Genomic DNA, 18,073 nt, shown 5'->3' on the forward strand with positions numbered 1-18,073 from the left:
GCAGGCGCCCTCGGTGCGCGGGCAGGGCCGGCCCGCAGGCGGGGCGAGCCCCGAGCACCGCCCCGGCGGCGGGAGGGCTCGCCGTCGCTGCCGGGTTGCGGTGGAAGGACAGCTATGGCGCCGCTGCTGCTGCTGCTGTTCGTGCTGCTGCCGGTCGCTGCCGCCTCCCTGTGCTGCGTGCGGCGGCACACGGGCAGCGCGGGGGCCGCGCTGCGCCGCCGGGAGCCGGGCCGGGCCGAGGCGCGGGGCCGCAGCCCGCCGCGGGAGCCCGTGAGCGCTGGGGAGGGAGGGAGGTAGCGGGCGGGCTGGGGGCGGCGGCGGGGAGCGGGACCCAGCGCTCACGTCTCGCCTCCTCTCCGCAGTGGGCACCGCGGCTGTGCGGCTCCGGGCTGCGGCTCTTCGTCCATGTGGCCAACACGGTGAGTGCGGGCGAGGGGCCGGGTCACCGCCCGCGGCCGGCACCTGACGGCGCGGCGGGAGCCGGGTAAACAAGGCAGTAAAACCCGAGGTTGCCGGGGGATACCGGCCAAGACTGCCGGGGGTTTCGGAGGGAGGGGGTCTGGGTGGGAAGGTAAAACCCGCGTTTGTAGGGGAATTGTTGGGAAGTTGTGGCTCTCTGCGTGGTTTCGGGTTCACCCTGTCCCCCAGGTGGGATGTCATGGGGGGAGAGAGAGCCGGCCTCTGGGTGAGGGTGTCATGAGTGTCCTCGGGCGTGGAGAGCTCGAAGCTGACATCAAACTCGGCATACAGCTGCCATCAGAAGGGATTCAGGTCCTGCAGCCCTCCGGGTGGGGTTTTCAGGAAGGCGCTGAAGGCAGCTGGTGCTCCCCTCGGGTTGGCTTCGGCCTGTCTGTGAGCCCGTGGGCTGATTCGCGCTGTGGCTGGTGCGGAGGAGGTGTGACTGCTGTGTGGCAGGGTGCTGCGGGGGGAAAAGCTCACGTCCCCGTGGCAGCGAGTGCCTTGCAGCATCATCTGTCTGAAAGCAGGTGGATTTTGTTGCTGCTGCTGCTGCTTGGCCTTTCCTTTTGAGCCAGTGTCAAGGTTAGGCACAAAAGTCTCATTTCAGCAGTGTGACCTGTTACAGAGCTTGGTGGCTGGTTGGGCCTGGAGTGAAAACGAGCGATGGGCTGTGTTTATTCCTGAGAATACCTTGCAAGTGGCTTTCTTCTAGGATACAACAACCAGAATACCTTTTTAACCTTTGCTTTGTGGCCGCTTCTGGTGCGTGGCCCTGGGCTTGTTTCCTTCCCTGACATCCCTCTTGCAGGGGGACGTGGGATTCTCAATCTGCAGAATGGTGCTGTCTTAGATTAGATGTCGATTAGGAGCAGTGTGTTTTCAAAAAGAGACTGTAATTCTTATGTAATGTGTGAGGCAACATATCGCTTTATGGATCTAGGAGTGTGAGCCTTGCTTCAGACTTGTACTGTACTTGTCCCTGCCTTAACGTGTTTTTGAAGTCCATCGTTGAGCTATTGAGACAGGCTGGAATGAGGCTGATCTCTTTGGGACCGCTGGTATTGCTACTCTGGGAACAAAGGTACCCAAAGAGTGTTTTCAGCTGTCTGCTGCCATGGAGTCTTTAATTTTCTCATGCTTTTCCCCATTCACTCAGTTTACTGCAGGAGCTGGTTGAGTGACAGGAAAGATCCTAACAGTGGGATAAACAAAATAATAATAGGCTTCTACTTTATCCAGTGTTTGCAAAATCTGCAGAACATGAAGAAAGTAATGGATGGGGACTATATGGGTGCCTCTTAACAGTGGTGTAGCCTACAGCTGCAGGCTTTCCAGCCAGAGTCAGGGAAGGACAAATGCATGTGTCTGCAGGAGAGCCAGAAGAATATGACCCTTACAGTTATATAAAAGGCGGAGGGGAAGCATTTCAGGCTGAGTTTGTGGCCTGAAATAAAAGTGTTTGTGCTGGTTTTTACTACATAGCATTGCATGCTCTCCAGGGTCCTCTGAGTGCAGCAACTGTGAGCACATCCAGCATTCCTTGGCTAGTGAGGAAGATGTCCATGTCAAAGTTAACTGCAAACCAATGTTTCTGCTTATTTTCTTCTAGGCTTTTGGACAGATCTGCTTACTGCCGCTTTTAGTAAGGTAAGAGTGGGCAGTTTTTATCCCTCCAAGCTTCTTTTTTTTCTTTTTTTTTTTAAGGTGCTTGCATTGAACACCACTTACAGGTTATCTGAAGTGACCTTTGCTAAGAGAGAAGCTGCATAACTTGAGTGAAGAGCAAGTGAGATTATTTTATCGAGGGTGTTTACTAGATTTTATTTTCTTTTTTTAAAACTTCTCTGGTCTCTGTCAGAATAAATTAACCTTTTTCCACACGCAGGTGCATAAAACTGAATTTGCCAGCTTGCCTCTTTGCCTTTCTGTTCTTTTGCTAAAGAGCAGTCTTTCTTTCAAAGCTTGATGTGCAAATCTGCTGTGTTTATCATCAGTAGTGGTAAAAGAATAGTAGTAGTGGGGAAATGAAGCCAGACTTGAAGTTCAGAGGTTTTAGTATGTTCTTTTTAAAGATATTCAGTATTTTAGGTCAACCTTTTCTCCCCCTCTCGCCCTTATGTTTTTGTTTAGAAACTGTGCTTTCAAGTGTACATTGCACTAAGAGCCACTCAGGTAAGAGGTGTTGGGAACCTCAGGCTCACGCTTTACTCACATAGTTTGCCCCATCATTTGACGGGTCATCTGTGCAGATCCCAGGACACTGAGAACTGTAGTAAATGCAATTGGTACCCCTGAATTTTTACATGGGGCATGGGCTTTTTGAGTGAATTAAACTCACACAAGTGCCACTGCTGTCACACAGCAGACCATTCCTTGACATCTATGACAGGGTCTTGATTTCCTTGCTTCATTACATGTTCCAAGCCCTGGACTTCTGCTGCAGTCCCTGTCGTATTTGCTTGCGCACGAACTGCGTTGAAGCAAGTCATGGAAAAGTCTGAAGAGGTGCTTGTATTAACAGAATTAGTGCTTGAATGTGTGGCTTATACTACTTTCACCTTTTATTTTCCTCTCCATTCCTGTCTTTATTGGTCTGTGGGTGATACGTCTAATTAAAGTGAATGGAAAACTTTCACCAGTTCTTTCCCAGCTTGGGTTGATGGAGGCTGGCTGGCCTTATGTCAAGAGGTAGGAGGCTTTGTTAAGCAAGCAGAATAGATTTCATACTGCCTTTAGGAAGGACGTGAGAGATTATCCTGTAAATGTTGCAACTCCCTGCTGTGAGAGCAGACTGCTAAGACAAAATGTTCTTGGGTAAGGTTCCCCCTGAACAGTCTGAAAAATTAGTCATGGCAGGGCTTGCAAACTCTAGCAGTGACTCTCTCTCTCTCAGGCTGAACAACTTCTCGCTCATGCGGTCACTTGACATTCATGAAGATCCCACGTTTATCCCGGAGGTTGCTGTGGAGGTTACAGAAGACAAGTCTGAGGCTGAAAGCACTTCGGCTGTTATCGAGCAGCTGATAGATGCGAGGTCAGTATGTGACGTGTAAGAGTGGAATGGAGGAACACGCGTGTTGGCACTGTTACATTAGTGAGAAGCTGTCATTGTCAGTAATCTGGATTAAAATCTTTTTCCATGCCCAGCTACTTTACAAAGCAAATTGTGCTGTCAGTCGTGTTTCCTTTTGTAACTTATAAATCACCAATAGTTACAAGCAATGTGAAATTTCTACAAGCTTCAGGGAGCCTGCTTACTGGGGAGAGACCAAATTCTGCCCTTGCCAGGGCTCTGGTTGCACCATTAGAGCAGATGCACTTAGTGGTTGGCTAGTCAACGCATACATCCCTTTAAGTGAGTTTGTAGGTGTGCTGTTTCTTGCCTGCAAGGAATCTCAAAGAGAAGACAGGGGTTGCTTGGAGGAGAGAAGGAACACAGGTTATAAAGGAAACGATTCACAAGAAATTAGGCTTTATTATTTAGGTTGCTTGGATAAAAGCCTGTTCAGCTTCTTGATTGCAGCCTGTACTTGATTAAATCCCACTAGATTCCAGGTGAAACATTACTCAGGCTCACATCTCACTGATGTCTGATGGGCTGCTATGAATGCTTCCCCCATGTGTCTTTGTTCTTAGTTGTGGACCTGTCCAGTAGTTACTGAAGATGTCTGAGCTGAGCTTCATCGGCGTCTCGGAGAGTGGGTTCTCTGTATATATCTCTGCTTTTAACAAGACTAAGCTCCCTCCCTGCTTGAGTTACTAAGCTAAAGCAAGGAAAAACTTTCAGCTCCTTCACTTTAGAGGGAGGGATATATCTCTGTATTTCCTGCAGGCATTGGTCAGGGTGAGTGCAGCTTTCTGGTTCTTGTGTTCCCAGCTCTACCAGTGATGTATTACAGTGACTGTTTGTCTCTGTTTAGCCTGCACCCAGGGCTAAACAATAACCAGTTGTTCTACCACCCAATCTCCCCTCCCTGACAGAGAAAGGGAATTGGGAAAAGGAGGGAGACTTGTGGGTTGAAATTTAAACAGAATTAATAAAATAAGAAAACCAATATTGATACTAATACAGAAAGACCCAAAATTATACTTGACCCATAGACTGGTGGCAAGTCCCTCCAGGGATAGTAACTATTGAGGAGAAGGAGAGGAGAGCAGAGCAAAGGGCCCTAGCCACCCCCAGCAAGCTTTCCCTTCTATAGTGAACCTGACGTTGATGTTATAGAATACACCTGTGGGCCAGCCTGGGTCAGCTGCCCTGGCTTTCACTGCTGATGGCCTTGATCACCCTGGCTGGCCACAAACTGTAACAAAATGTAACAGAAAATTGATTCTATAATTTTATCCCCACGAAACCAGGACACTGTTACAGGGCAGGTGACTGGAGCATTGCCTCTTCCCTACACAGCACGTTATGGTGCCATGTGCTGTCCTGTTCTAGGGTATGGCTTCTGGGTTGGGTGATGATATGGAGACATCACAGGATTAGTAATTGTAGCTAGCTCTTCAGGTGACTTTATGCTCATCCTGTTGTGATGAGAAGTGGTTTATTTCTTACGTACTCGAGCCATCAACTTAGTTTTTAAGCAGTTTGCTGATGCGTGTCCTTACGTGTGCTGCATAGCGCCTTTTCCCCCTCCCGCAGCACACACTCTATGCGCTGGTGGCTATCTCTGGGTCGAACTCGTGAGAGAGATCTTGGGAGTAGGTTTACTGGTATATTCTAGGTATTCTGTAATGCTGCAGTGGTGAGTAGCAAATGTAAACCTGGAATAAATTTTGAACGGTTTAGTGACTGCTTTATTGCCATAGAAATATGAAGCAACTAGAACACGTCAGCAAGACTGACCCCTTGTTTCTGTGGCACCCTGAGTGTACCTGGTGTCTTGCATGTGTGCAAGGAGCCTGACAGAGTGTGAGCTGCGTAGGCTAGCAGTCCAAGTGGTGACCAGCAGGTTTACTGTGAGTGAGTGACACCCAGCCTGCATTGGACTGTGATACTGAAGTCTGCAGGTCTAAACAGAGGTGGCTTTGACGGTTCATAGTTGCCCCTTTAATGCTTTCTTTGCAGGTCTGATTCTGCTAGCAATGGGTTTAGCTTCAAAGGGATCAAAGACTACCTGGACTGCTACCGGTAGGTGAAATTGTGGTCTCGGAACAACCTGTCTCACACGTTCCCCTGCTGTGGGCTGCTACTGTTCCACAGGCTCTTGGGCATCTCTTTGTTAGGATTGTCCTTGAGGTACCACTGTTTAGCGTTACCCTCTGCAGTCCTTTCCCTCTAATAGAATAACAAAGGAAGGCCAACTGGGCGAGCTAGCACAACTTTTACAAGCCCTGCAAGGATATTTAAATGCTGTTTTCCTTGGCTTATTGTCAGTTTTCTCTGGGAGAGTTTTCTACATACCTTGTTTGCCCAAACACGGGAGCGAGAAGGAAAGGAAAGTTCATCTGGATGATGCAAGTTGCACATACTGTGGGTCTCTGAAGTATCCCTTGGTTCCCCAGCTGCTTGTGCTCCTGTGAGCAGTTTGACTGCTTTCACCAAGTAAATGTGTCCAGCTCGGGAACAGCTGGAAGCACGTCCCTGACTCTGAGGTTCTGAGAGCTGTTGGCTGCTCAGTAACTCCTGGTTGCCTCTGGGAGATGTGCCAGAAATGGAGCGCTCAGATAAATCCTCTTGCACTCCTGGCACTTGTTCCTCAAGGGCTACCTCTGCCTGCTGCCTTGGAGCAAAAGGCTGACACTGCAGCCTGATGTTACAGGTGCATCCTCTGGCTGTGAGGCTTTCGTGTCAGCCAGAGGTAGATGTGTTCGTGGTGTAACCGTAGCCTTTTGCCAGCAGGGAGGGAAGGCCTGTTTGTTAAAGGTGGGTTATGGCAGTACTGCTGGGAGCCCCTTCTCTGTAATGGGAAGCCTGTATAAAGGGGGCTGGCCTCTTGGTCTTAGCTCATGATACTGGGAGTTTCATAGCCTCGGCTTTCAGGAGCTTGAGGGCTCTCTGTAAAGCTGTCAGCTGTCCTTCCCTGTTTATCTGGTGGTTCAGGAATATCTGGGTAACTCTTCTAGCTCCTGCCCCTACTTTAAGGGTTGGGGGCGTGCTGTGTAGGCAAATTCTCCCCTTAAGGAGAGGAGTCTTCTGTCTTGATGGTGTCAACTGTGTTGAAATCATCGCCACACACAGATTCTTATCTAGTTCTTGGTTATAGCTGTGACAGCTGCCATCTTGCTACATGAGAGACAAACTCTGTGTGTGGGTGTGGTGTGGGCGGTCTTGTAACTAGGTCCCAACTTCTCCTGTCCCGTAGGAGTGGGAAGCTGACGCCATCTCAAGTAGCAAAGAACATCATTGCCATGCTGGAGGACTGCGACAAATCCACGCCCCCACTCAGAGCGATAGTGCAATGGGACCAGGAGCAAATAATGCAGGTAATGTCTGCCTCTGGTGGGAAAGGGGCCTCTGCCACCCCAAGAGCAGTAGCATCCATTGAACAGGCAGATGCTCTTCTGCTGATACATTGCACAGAAAAATAGGTACATTTTTCCTCCCTCCTTGCGTAGAGGACTACAAACAAGTTTGCTTTCCTTCCTTCAAAGAGAGGTGGCATTAAAGCAATCTGTTTTCTGCTGGATGACTGTGTTTAAAAAGGGACTTCTGTGCTCATGTGGTGTCCATTAGCATAGATGCTTCCACGTAGTTGTTTTCCATCAGCATATGGTGGAAGAAGAAAGAAACTTTTACAGTTTGGCTCAGTAGCAGCCTGAGAAAGACATTTTTGGTATCTGTTCTGATCCTGGTAATGACCTTCAGCTCAACTAAATATATGTAACGCATACTTTTTTTTTTCTCTGTGCAGATGGCTGAGGCCTCCACTGCTCGTTACAGGAATAAATGTACCCTGTCTTATCTGGATGGCATCCCAGTGTGTCTGAAAGAAGAGTTCAAAGTGGTGAGTTTCCTTGTCCAGCTGTCAGTTCCTGCGGTCGGTGGTCAACCTGGACAACTCACTGCAACAAGGTTTTAAGGCCAGCTCCTCAGCAGAAGCCTGAGAATATGTTTGTAATAAGAGGTAGCATGTGGGTTTGTAATGAGTAGGATTAACAAGTTCTGCCAGGTGAAGACAGATCTTGGGTACAGCAGACATGTTCCATATCTTGTATCTCTTTAATCCATGGGGAGCAGAGGGTGGGGGTGGGAAACAGTCCCTCTTATGATGAAATGAGAATCTATAAACGCATCTGTAGCAGTGGGTGTAGCTGTCTGTGTTTCTCAGGCACTGACTCTGCTCCACTGGCAAAGCATCCCTCTCTCTGTACCTTAAAGGACATACTTGTGTCAGAAAAATGCAAGTTACTTTGAAAATCCCCACTCACAAGGAGTTTTGCCTGTGGCCTAGCAACAGTTACCACTAAATACTCCTGGCAGTGCCATCAAGCTGTTGTAGGCTCTGCAGAGACCTACCCATAGGGTGGGAGTCTTGTTTATGTACAGATTCTTCCCTTGCTGTGTTGAAGTGAAGAGTACTTAGCATACCCTGAAAATGAGTCCATCTGGTATTTTGGCATTGGTCTGATCTTGGTGCCTTGCTTCAAAGCACAGCAGATCTGAAACGCTGCAGCTCTGTCTGTAGAAAAATGGAAAGTAGAGCTCCTCTGTGCTGTGGGGCCAAGGTGACTGTTCTGCAGCCTCTGGGCATAGCAATTGCATTGCTGCAGGGAGGCAGACTTTTTGACCATCTACATGTTTCTGCATTTCTGTATCACGGGATTAAAAGGACTTCTTTGCATGGGAGAAGGACCAAATACTGAAGGGTTAAGTGTCCCTCCTAACGGAAACCAACACAGGACAAGTTGAAGAGTGAAGCTTCCTAGCCCTTATTTACCTCCGTGGGTCCTAACGTCTGGGATCTGTTGTGGAGTTGCATGCACATGTGCTTGCCTACCTTGCCAGGGTTTTAGGCTGAATAATAAGGTGTCTTCTTGCTAAGGTACCTTACCATCACCGAGTGGGAACAGCGTATCTTGGGACAGAGCCCGAAACAGAAGATGCTACTGTGGCCAAGAAGCTGCGAGAGGCTGGGGCTATCATTATTGGGGTCTCAAACATGCATGAACTAGGGATGGGAACAACTGGATGCAACCCTAACAGGTAAAAATCCCTTTCCCTTCTCTTCCCCCTGCTCTAGAAAGACCTAAAAGTCTGTCCAGAACTGACAGGGAAGAGTGCAAAAATAAGGCAAGCATGTGAGAATAAAACTGACGGAAGCAGAACCCTGGGGGTATGAAAAACCAGCACTGGAGATCTGAGGGTTAGAGTAGCTGTGGAAGTCTGAAGGCTTCTGAAAGGAAGGAGAGGATCCAAGTGGTGTCTGCTAAGTAAGGAACTTGGTTTGCCAGGCCTTACAGGCCTGGAGGTGTGAATGTTTACAGGATGAGTGGTAGACAAAAGCAGTGACGGAAAACAAATAAATAGTAATCTAATGTTCAGTCACAGTAATGGCTAAAGGCCCAGAACAGTGAGAAAAGGTACAGTCATCTCAGGAGAACATAGTGGTTTTATTCCTAGCTAAAACAGGTTCACTGGAATTTGCTTTACTGTTGTGAATTTTCCAGCTGCAGCCAAACTGAGAACTGCTGGTCCAGAGCAGTGGTCCTCACAGCCTTGATAAGCCACGTGCAGAGCCATGCTTCGTGCACGTGCAGCTGGATGGCACTGGGGCTCCCCCTCAGCTGCAACAACATGCCAGGGCGTTTCCTCACTGTGTGAGGCTGGCTGGATGCCCTGCTGCCTGGCAGGTGCCTGGCGACTGTGGTCAGACTGGAGGCTTTGGGAGCTGCTGCTCTGGGTTAAAGGGCAGAGCTGGGGATGCTGACTTGCTTGTCTGGAAGAATTGCTGGCCACCAGCTGCTCCACCTTTTGGAATTGCATTACTGTGGCGTACAGTGATGGCACAGTGCTGTCACAGACAGCAGAGCTGGAGCATCCTTTCTCTTGCTTTGAGTCTGTCTCTTTTGGATAGGCTGCTCATGGTAACCAGGGATTGGACTCTTGAGGCAGAAGTGGTTTTTGCATCTTGTTTTCTAGCACTATCTGGGATGAAATGGTATCTCTTTACTAAGAGATTAGAATCCCTGAGCTGTGCATCTGGATCTTTTCCTGCCCTGTAGTGCACACAGTCCTTCCCAGGAAAAGATTCAACACTATTTGTCTGCTTCAGGTACCACAAGATCCCTAGGAATCCCTACAAGCCTAACCACTTCACAGGTGGGAGCTCCAGTGGGTCAGCAGCAGCTGTAGCAGCAGGTAGGTGGTCCTAAAGAGAGTTCAGGGGTGGTGGGAGGAAGGTCCTGAGCCAAGTACCTCATGCATTCACTTTTTATGAGGGGGTTTGCAAGCTGGAGGGAACTCCTGGCTGAACAGGGAGCTCTCTGTGCTGTCTTGGCTACAGCTGCTTGTGGAATGGACAGGAAAACATGATGTCTCTGATCACAGGCCAATGTGGGTTTTTTTTTTGTAGGTCTCTGCCCGGTGGCTATTGGCACAGATGGAGGTGGCTCTGTGAGGATTCCTGCTTCGTTGTGTGGTGTGGTGGGGCTGAAAGGTAGAGCTCTTTAATCGTGGAGGGGGGGTGTGTCTTGTTTGCTGTATCAGAATGCCACAAACAAGTTAGGCACAGTCCGTTAATCCCCGTTAAGCAAAACTCAACCAGACAAACTCTGGAGTGTAACACCCTGCGAGTCACGTGGGTGGGACTGGCAGAGTGGCAGTAGCCTCAGTACTGGCTATGGAACAGATGTTCAAAAAAACCTAACTTATTGGAGTCAAATGCTAAACAAAACATGCGTGCTGCTTTTCTTTCTACCCACTCGCCCCTCTTCAATCTTCCTTCTCTGCTGAGAGGTGTTCACAACATAGCTGGGTATCTGTACTGAGCTGGTGAAAAGCATCTCCATCCACGATGGTTTGCCATCGCCCCAATTACATGGAGAGGCTGATGCTGCTCAGATTTCTATCCCAAAGTTAAATCTGGCAATAGGCTTGTATGAAACCAGGATGTAGCCATTGCCTCTTATCTCAGTGTTGGTAGCAATGCAGAAGTAGCAATGTAGTTTCTGCAGTAAGAATTAAATGTAATCAAGGGGAATGTGCAGAAGACATAAGAAATGCTGTCTGTCTACAGTGTCTACAGCATGGACACTGTGTCTGCAGTGTCTACAGCATGGCAGGTGGCAAGGCAGGATTGACACTTGGAAGAGATGCTGGCTTTTTGGAATGGTTTATCATTCCGAAGGATCTCGGCTGCTTCATCTGAGACCAGATGCTCGGCCATTACTCTGTTTTTCCATCCTTCACGTGGGATCAGCTTGATTAATCTTGATTCATCTGAGGAAGATGGTGTTAGGCATGAAGTCTCACTGGTGAAGTGGGCGAGATCTCCCAGGGGGTGGTATCTCCTGCTGTTGATAATCATGCTTCTGCCTCTCCATCCTCCATACCATAGATGCTGCTTCTGCATATTTAAATGCATGTATTTCAAAATGTCCCTGCACATATTTCCTGTCAACTAAATAATTTCTTCTGGGGGAAAACAGTTTCACTATTTGTTGAATGGATCTGTTTCACTGATGAGACACATCGTGGTCAGCAGAACAGGGTATTGAAAGATGAGTGTCTGGGCTTTTGAAAGGGCAGACATAAACGTGACTGGCAGGGGTGTGTTCCTTACTGACTGGGTGCGCCAGAGCCATCTAGGTCAGACCTTACCAGCACTGCTGATATCCAGCTAACTGCCCATTTCTTTTTCTCTAGGTACGTTTGGGCGCATCAGTTGTCATGGCAGCTTGCCACTCTCCTACTCCACAGTCAGCGTAGGTAAGAGGGCTTGTGCTCCACTTCAGGGACCTTGCTGTGTGCTGTTCTCACAGGGGAGGCAACCTGTGCCTACAAAAGACCTTGGGAGGAAGGTCCTCTTTACCCCTTGTCACATTTTTATAACTGATCTCTCTTTTACAGGCCCTATCTGTACCTCAGTGGCAGATGCAGCCATTGTTTACAGTGTCCTTGCAGAGCCAGATCTGCTCTATCCATATGGTAGGTGAGCCCTCTCCCTCCCTGACCCTAGGAGCCTTCCTAGAGGTGTCCTGATAAAAAAAGAACTCTTGTTTGTTCCCTGCAGGACTAAAACAGCCCAAAGCAACCCTATCTGATGTGTGTGCTCCTGACCTGAAAGGCTTAAAACTGGGAGTGGACTGGACATTTTTTAAGGTGCCTGTTCTCTCTCTCTCTCTCTCTTTCAGCTGCTTTGCAAAATGAGATTTTAAAGAATTCAGTCCATTCACTGTTCTCTTGCCTGTCATCATTAGAGCTTCTCCTATTTAGTCCTATAATTGGAAGAGAATATAGTCTGGGTGAAAACACTGACAGGGATAAATTTTTTCCTAAGGCAGTCTTTTGAGTACAAGTCTGTTGGAAGCATGAGGAAAGGTAACGACTGTACAGCTGATGGCAGTATGCTGCCTCATACTGCTGTTTCTATTGGAAGCAATGCTTCTGAACTGATTACAAAAGGTAGTTAGTTTAAAATCAAATGAGGAAAACTAGTGTATCCATTTGGTGACAGTGCTGTAGTTGCTGAGTGGTATTTCATCATTCAAATGTAGAAACTGGGTTTGCAAGCTAGTACCGCTTGGCCATTGTAACGCAGCCCCACGATTGTGCTCAGGATTTCTTCCCTAGAGGAGAACAAGGACTCTTTCTGGCTCTGCCTCAGTGCAGAGGAGGAATATCCTCTCCTCTGGAAAAGATGACCTTTCCTTTTCCTTAGGGGTGTGACCTGCAAGCTGTTCTCTTGGAGCAGGTGGCCTAAGGCAGTCCTGGAGGGCTGTGTTTCACTACCATTATGGACAGGAACAAGGAAAGCTCTGTGAGGACTGAAGTCCTGGTGAGTGTGCTCACCAAGGAGAGGAGGGCAGTTACTAAAGTCTACTTAGTTCTTTCCTCTTATTCTCTAGGCATGTGATGCTGAAGTCCTGTCCATCTGTGAGAAAGGTAAAGAGGAGAAGTCTGTAAGTCTCTTATTCTGTCTGATGTCATGGTATCACTTGGTGCTCCTCTTATGTATGCATTAAAAAGATCTCGCCTGAAGTCCTTAAAGGCAGATGCTTGAAGAGGTCTGGCTGACAAACAGCAGTAGCTTTGTATGAGGGAAGCCCTCCTGACTGCTGAGGGTTAAAAAGCTCGGCAGTTGTAGGCTTGTCAGGTTGCAACAGAAGAATGCAGTCCAGTGTGCTGAGCTTCTGTCTGTCTAAAGACAGATCTGTGCTCAGTAATACTTATCTGCAAGCTTTAATGGTAAAAGACTTTTAAGGGAGGGACTTGTTTCGCAGTATAACGTTCAGTAGGAAAGACAAGGCTAGGTCTTTGTGATGTATCCAGTCCTCTGGTATTTCCTTTAAATCAGCCAAATGGTGCCTTTAGGGTGGCTTTGTCAGATTTTAGACTAAGCAAAACTGACCTTGGTGAGTACTTGGGGGTGGGGAGAAAGACTCTACAATGCCTGGTGTAGTAAGTTGGCCTCCTCTGCATTGGAGCTGAAATAGTTCACAGTATTCAGGCTTTGTTTGCCTGGATTTTCTTCAGCCTCCTTATTTCCATAGACTCTCACACTTCTACACGTGTAGAGTTTTCTTAAAAGAGATGCACCATAAGCCAGTGAAATAGGCAAGCTTGGGTATTTATGAAGAAGTTGGGGTCAAAGTCTTTTTAGACTGCAAAAGATTCACTTTTCCTGAAGTCTTGGTGTTCAGCCTTGCTAAAGTGCATCAGGATTTAGTGAACCTGTACTGTTGACCTGGTCTCTGGAGTATCCCCCAGGTTCCTCTACCATTATGGTTCAGAAGAGGCTTTGAATGGGAATCTCATGATGCTAAATAATCACTTTATGCTGATAGAATACTGGTCATGTCAAGTGCTCAGGGAAGCATTGTCAGGCCCTGTCAATATCCCAGCACTGGGATAACTGGGGGGCTAGAGGGACGAGATGAACTTGCCTGAAATATAGTGGGTAAGTTAGGAACCTGTCTGCAAGCCCCTACCCCTGCTCTGTTGGGATACTGAGATCTAGTTAGGCTGAAGGCTTTTCCCTACAAGAAGCAGCTGCAGCAGTCTGTGTGCCACATGATGCGCTGAAGATGCTTGCCTTGTAATGGCCTATGGGGTCTCTAACTTCTCAAGGGGGTGGGGATTCACAGCCCTTCTATGAAGTTTGGTGAACTCTGGGATGCTTTACCTGCTCTGTACACAGCTGTGGAGCACCTGCAGAGTTTGGGAGCCAGCGTGGTTGAAGTGTCTCTTCCAGAGATGGAGGAAGTGCAAGTAGCACATGTCATCTGCATTCTCAGTGAGATGAGGGACTTCCTGCAACCTGACTTCAATAAACATTTCCAGGAAATGGTAAGTAGCAGAAGCTTGGATCAGTGGCAGTAGTTGTCCCAGCTGATACAGAACAAGTGTCATGTCAGTGAGAAACCTGAGGCTCTCCTGCTTTATCTATGACAAACCACCTGTTGGATGAATATTGATAGAGGAGAGCAGACCTGGAAGACAACTCCTGGGCTGTCACATTCAGTTTCTTGCAAGCAGAGCCATGATTGATGTTTTCTCTTTCAGAATTTGGACACTCGGGCTAACCTGGCCTTGGCTTCTCAGTTCACAGCTCTGGATTATATTACGGTAAGGAACAGACTGTGGTGAAGGCTGAAGGGAGGCACCTAGTGAAACTGTGAAGGTAGGGTAGAGGATTCTCTTAACCTCCCCATACACATGGAAAGATATCATGTAGCTGTACTGCTCTCAGCTGTGAAAGCATGCTGAATGGTGGCACACCACAGAGGACATGCCACCCAGACAGGTGTCCTGCATCTTGATTCCAAACTGCAGGAATGGTGTCTCCTTTTGCAAAGGCATAGGCTCTGATGGGCAAAGTCTGTCGACATCAAACATGAGCCTCATGAACCAAGAGGGCCTGGTCAGACAGTAGTCTCTCTGCTTGCAGGCAAATCGACAGAGAACTCGGAGCATGAGATTTTTGCGAGAGATCTTCACCACTGTGAACTGTATCCTTACACCAGGTATTGGCAGTCTTGGCCAAAGAGCGGGTCCCCAACAGCTGTGTGGTGCATTTTAAGAAGAGTCACTCCATTAACTTTCCCTCCCCAATTTTAAGAGCGTGACTTTTGTGCAAATACTTTGTGTGTGCCTCAAGCTTTTAGAAGATAATGCAGCCTGGTTAGAAAGACTGCTGTGTATGTCTAGATTTGCTGTGTATTTCTAGACTGCCTGTATCCATGGCAGTGAGAAACTCCTTCTTGGTACTTGAAACAGGAGCTGCAGAGCCAGCACATTTATACAGGAGGGACTGCATATCTACTTATGTATGCAAATGTTCTTGCTCTAAGTAGAAACTAACTGCTTAATTGATAAATCCCAGCAACTTGATTGCGTTCCAGGGGCATGAGTTTGCATCTCCAATGTATATCAAACACGTGGCTTTAACGAACTGAGCTGTTCCTTGAAGACTGCCCACTGCCTGACTCTTCCTTTGCTCTTTAAGCACTGGATCAGGTTGCCCAGAGAGGCTGTGGAATCTCCATGTGTGGGGATACTCAAAAGCCATTCGGACATGGTCCTTGGCAGCCTGCTCTAGCTGACTGTCCTTGAGATAGAAGATTAGACAAGATGACCTTCTGAGGTCCCTTTCAATAATTTTGTGATTTCTCCACAGCTGTTCCCTCCACTGCCCCAAGAATCTATGAATCCGACCTCTTGACTGGGAGCAGTGATTTGTCCTTCACAGTCCAGTCCATGAGGTAAGAAGAGTGTTGCTTGCACTATGGAAGCAAAAATTTGGGAACAGCTGCACTAACTGAAGGAGCACAGGCTGTAGAGCAGGAGAGATCAATCCTAGCTGCCTCTCCCAACAAAGGGTGACTTTGCTGCTGTCGCAAGGCAGGAATGCTGACGACAGCTTTTCCCCCAGGTTCATGCAGCTTGGTAACTTCACTGGGATTCCAGGCCTTGTGGTCCCCATTGGATATTCTACTGCTGGGCTTCCCATCAGCTTCCAGGTGAGTATTGGCTCTTTGTGAATGCTGGGTCACAAAATCTCCAGCTGGCTTTGTCCTGAGCCACTATAACCAGGTTCCTTCTGTTTGACACAGCACACTTGAGGAGTTGCCAGGCACTAGTAATAAAAGTTTTAACTTGTGGGTGAAGAGATTTGCCTCAGAGTAACTCACTCAATGGCAGAGGGACTCTTCAGGTATCTGGGAGATAGATTTCTCTGTCTTCCTGTCTGCTTGCATTAGTACCCAGTATTTGTCACTACTCTTCCCTCCCTTTTTCTTATTTCTGTAATTTCTTCAAGTCCTTCCCTCTTGAAATAGGTCTCATGTAGATGAAAGGTCCATGTCATGTAATTAAAAGTCCCACAGCTGCCTTTATCCCCAATGCAGTGATGCCATACTTAACTGGGGTAAAAGAGAAAAGCATGTGTCCTTTAGGTGCTGTTGGGGAAAAAATAATGTTTTCCAGGGCTTTCAAGAGTGTCTGTATGTGATGATGTTCTTTTTTTTTTTTCCTCTCTGCCTCTCTTGTCATCTCCCAGGTCATGGCAAAATGGTGGGATGAAGCTGTTCTTCTGAGGATCGGCCTGAAGCTAGAGCAGTTCCGTTACCAGACCAAAAAACCATCCATTTATTATGACATCCTCGCGTGACAGAGTGACCAAGATGGGGAATAAGTCTGTCTTTTTTAGTCTGACCTCACCAAGTATTAGAGTGGACTTGTTTTCAATGTTCATCTGAATAAGGCTTAGTAGCAGCCCATTTTGAAGAATGAGGAGGAACACTGATCTAAGCAGGCACTGATGCTGAGCACATCTCATTTCTGTTCCCTCTTTGTTATTGGATGGTCCAGTTTATACTGGGGAGACCAGCTGTGCTAGCTCGTTGCTTGCTGTGTTTTTGCCAACAGGGGAAGCTGCAACTATCTCCTGCAACTTCTTTCCATGTAGGGGTCCAGTGTAAAGATAGATGGAAGACAATTGCATCTACAGAACTGTATGTGAGCAGTTCATACTGCTGTGCGTGGAAAGGTGCGATCTCTAGGCCTTAAACCTTCTCACAGAACTCCTCCTGGTCCAGGATATAACAAAAATACTGTTTTGAGGGGGAGAGGCAGCAAATAATGCTTAGCTCCCTTGGAAAAAGTAGGATCTTAACACACCTGCAGTTAGGTAGTGTGTCTTTGGCCCCTTAGATAGTCCCTCAGAGCAACATAGAAAACCTGTAGCTATGGAAGTGTCACTGTGCTTCTGTCCCTTGTGCTGCAAACAGTGGAAGGTCAGTCTAACTTGCACAAAGTATGGGTGTGTTCACTGTGTGAGCAGTCCCACCTACCTTCAGCCTTACGTGCAAGGGGAGGAAAAGGCAGAGCATGAACCCTCATCATCAACTCGATGACCCAAAGCCCTGGTTCATTTCTGTTGCACATCTATTTCTCAAGCTAAGCCTTGGAAAGTATAAGCCTACTATCAGTTAGGGGTCCACACAGAGGAAACTATGTGGTAATGAGGTGGTGTTTAAGGGGTGCTGAGCCAGCTGTTGGAAACAGGTGAAATTTCTAGATGCTACTGAACTACTGCAACAATTGAAGCTGGGTGCAGGAATGGTGTTGCACAAAGCCATCTGCAGCAAAGAGCCTGCTCTAGACAAGAAGCCAACCCCCGCTTATCCCAAATGTTTCTGAAGTAATGAAGGTAGAATTAAGAACATGGATTAAAGATGAGGCTATACTACATAATGACATGGCTTTAAGCCACAGTACTGTCTGTAAACTCCCAAGTACCTGTGTCCTGCCAGCAGCACTAGGGCCACATGAAAGATCAGAAAAGGCCTAGGAGTAACCAAAGCTAAGCATTTGTGTTCATTGTGGAGTAGCCTGGGTTTAATGCTCAGAGGCAGCTCCTGTTGCCTACTACATCAGGTATCCTGGGTTTGGGATCAGGCTGCTGGAGAAGAGGAGCAGAGAAGATCACTGTAGTCTTAGTTTGGAAGGAAAGAAGGAACAGAAAGTAGTTGCAGTTTCTCCCAAACCCAGTACAGTTTGGTTTTGGTGTTTTTTTTCCCCCATACGTATCCACTCTTTAAACAGAGCTAGCACTTTAGCCATTAGTAAAGTTAAGTCAGATGGCATCTGAGTAGAAGAACATTGCATTGTCATCTCCTCCTTAATGACCTGAGTTAAAGCATCAACTCCTACCATCAGCAGTCACCAGCATCCACAATTAAATTAATTATATGGTTGATTGTCTTTTACCTTCCAATTCCTCTATGCGATACTGCCACAACTATTTTTTTTTTACTAGATTCTAGTATGGTTCAGCTTTATGAAGAACAGTTTAAAAGCAAAGTATTTCCTCTATTATTAATGATAAGTTATTAAACAATACCAACCTACCTTAGAGTAAAATACTGCTGAAACAAACTGTATAGCAATAAAGGAGTTGATAAGTGTTTGACAAGAATAAATACCTGCCAGGAATGTTACTGCTTG

At 47.4% G+C, this 18,073-nt stretch overlaps 1 protein-coding gene across 1 annotated transcript; it reads left to right on the plus strand.

Moving 5' to 3' along the window:
• Nucleotides 1–94: 94 nt before the first annotated feature.
• Nucleotides 95–18,066, plus strand: LOC137672961 (uncharacterized). The gene is made up of 20 exons (XM_068417420.1): nucleotides 95–270; nucleotides 363–419; nucleotides 2,069–2,106; nucleotides 3,353–3,493; nucleotides 5,531–5,593; nucleotides 6,768–6,888; nucleotides 7,317–7,409; nucleotides 8,448–8,608; nucleotides 9,678–9,763; nucleotides 9,978–10,061; nucleotides 11,270–11,332; nucleotides 11,474–11,551; nucleotides 11,637–11,725; nucleotides 12,472–12,508; nucleotides 13,764–13,912; nucleotides 14,129–14,191; nucleotides 14,514–14,589; nucleotides 15,243–15,327; nucleotides 15,498–15,585; nucleotides 16,125–18,066. The coding sequence occupies exons 1-20, from the start codon at nucleotides 115–117 to the stop codon at nucleotides 16,233–16,235; spliced, it is 1,839 nt and encodes a 612-aa protein (XP_068273521.1). The 5' UTR covers nucleotides 95–114; the 3' UTR covers nucleotides 16,236–18,066.
• Nucleotides 18,067–18,073: the final 7 nt, after the last annotated feature.

This window comes from Nyctibius grandis, chromosome 23, assembly GCF_013368605.1.
Source record: "Nyctibius grandis isolate bNycGra1 chromosome 23, bNycGra1.pri, whole genome shotgun sequence".
NCBI classification, from domain to species: Eukaryota; Metazoa; Chordata; class Aves; order Nyctibiiformes; family Nyctibiidae; genus Nyctibius; species Nyctibius grandis.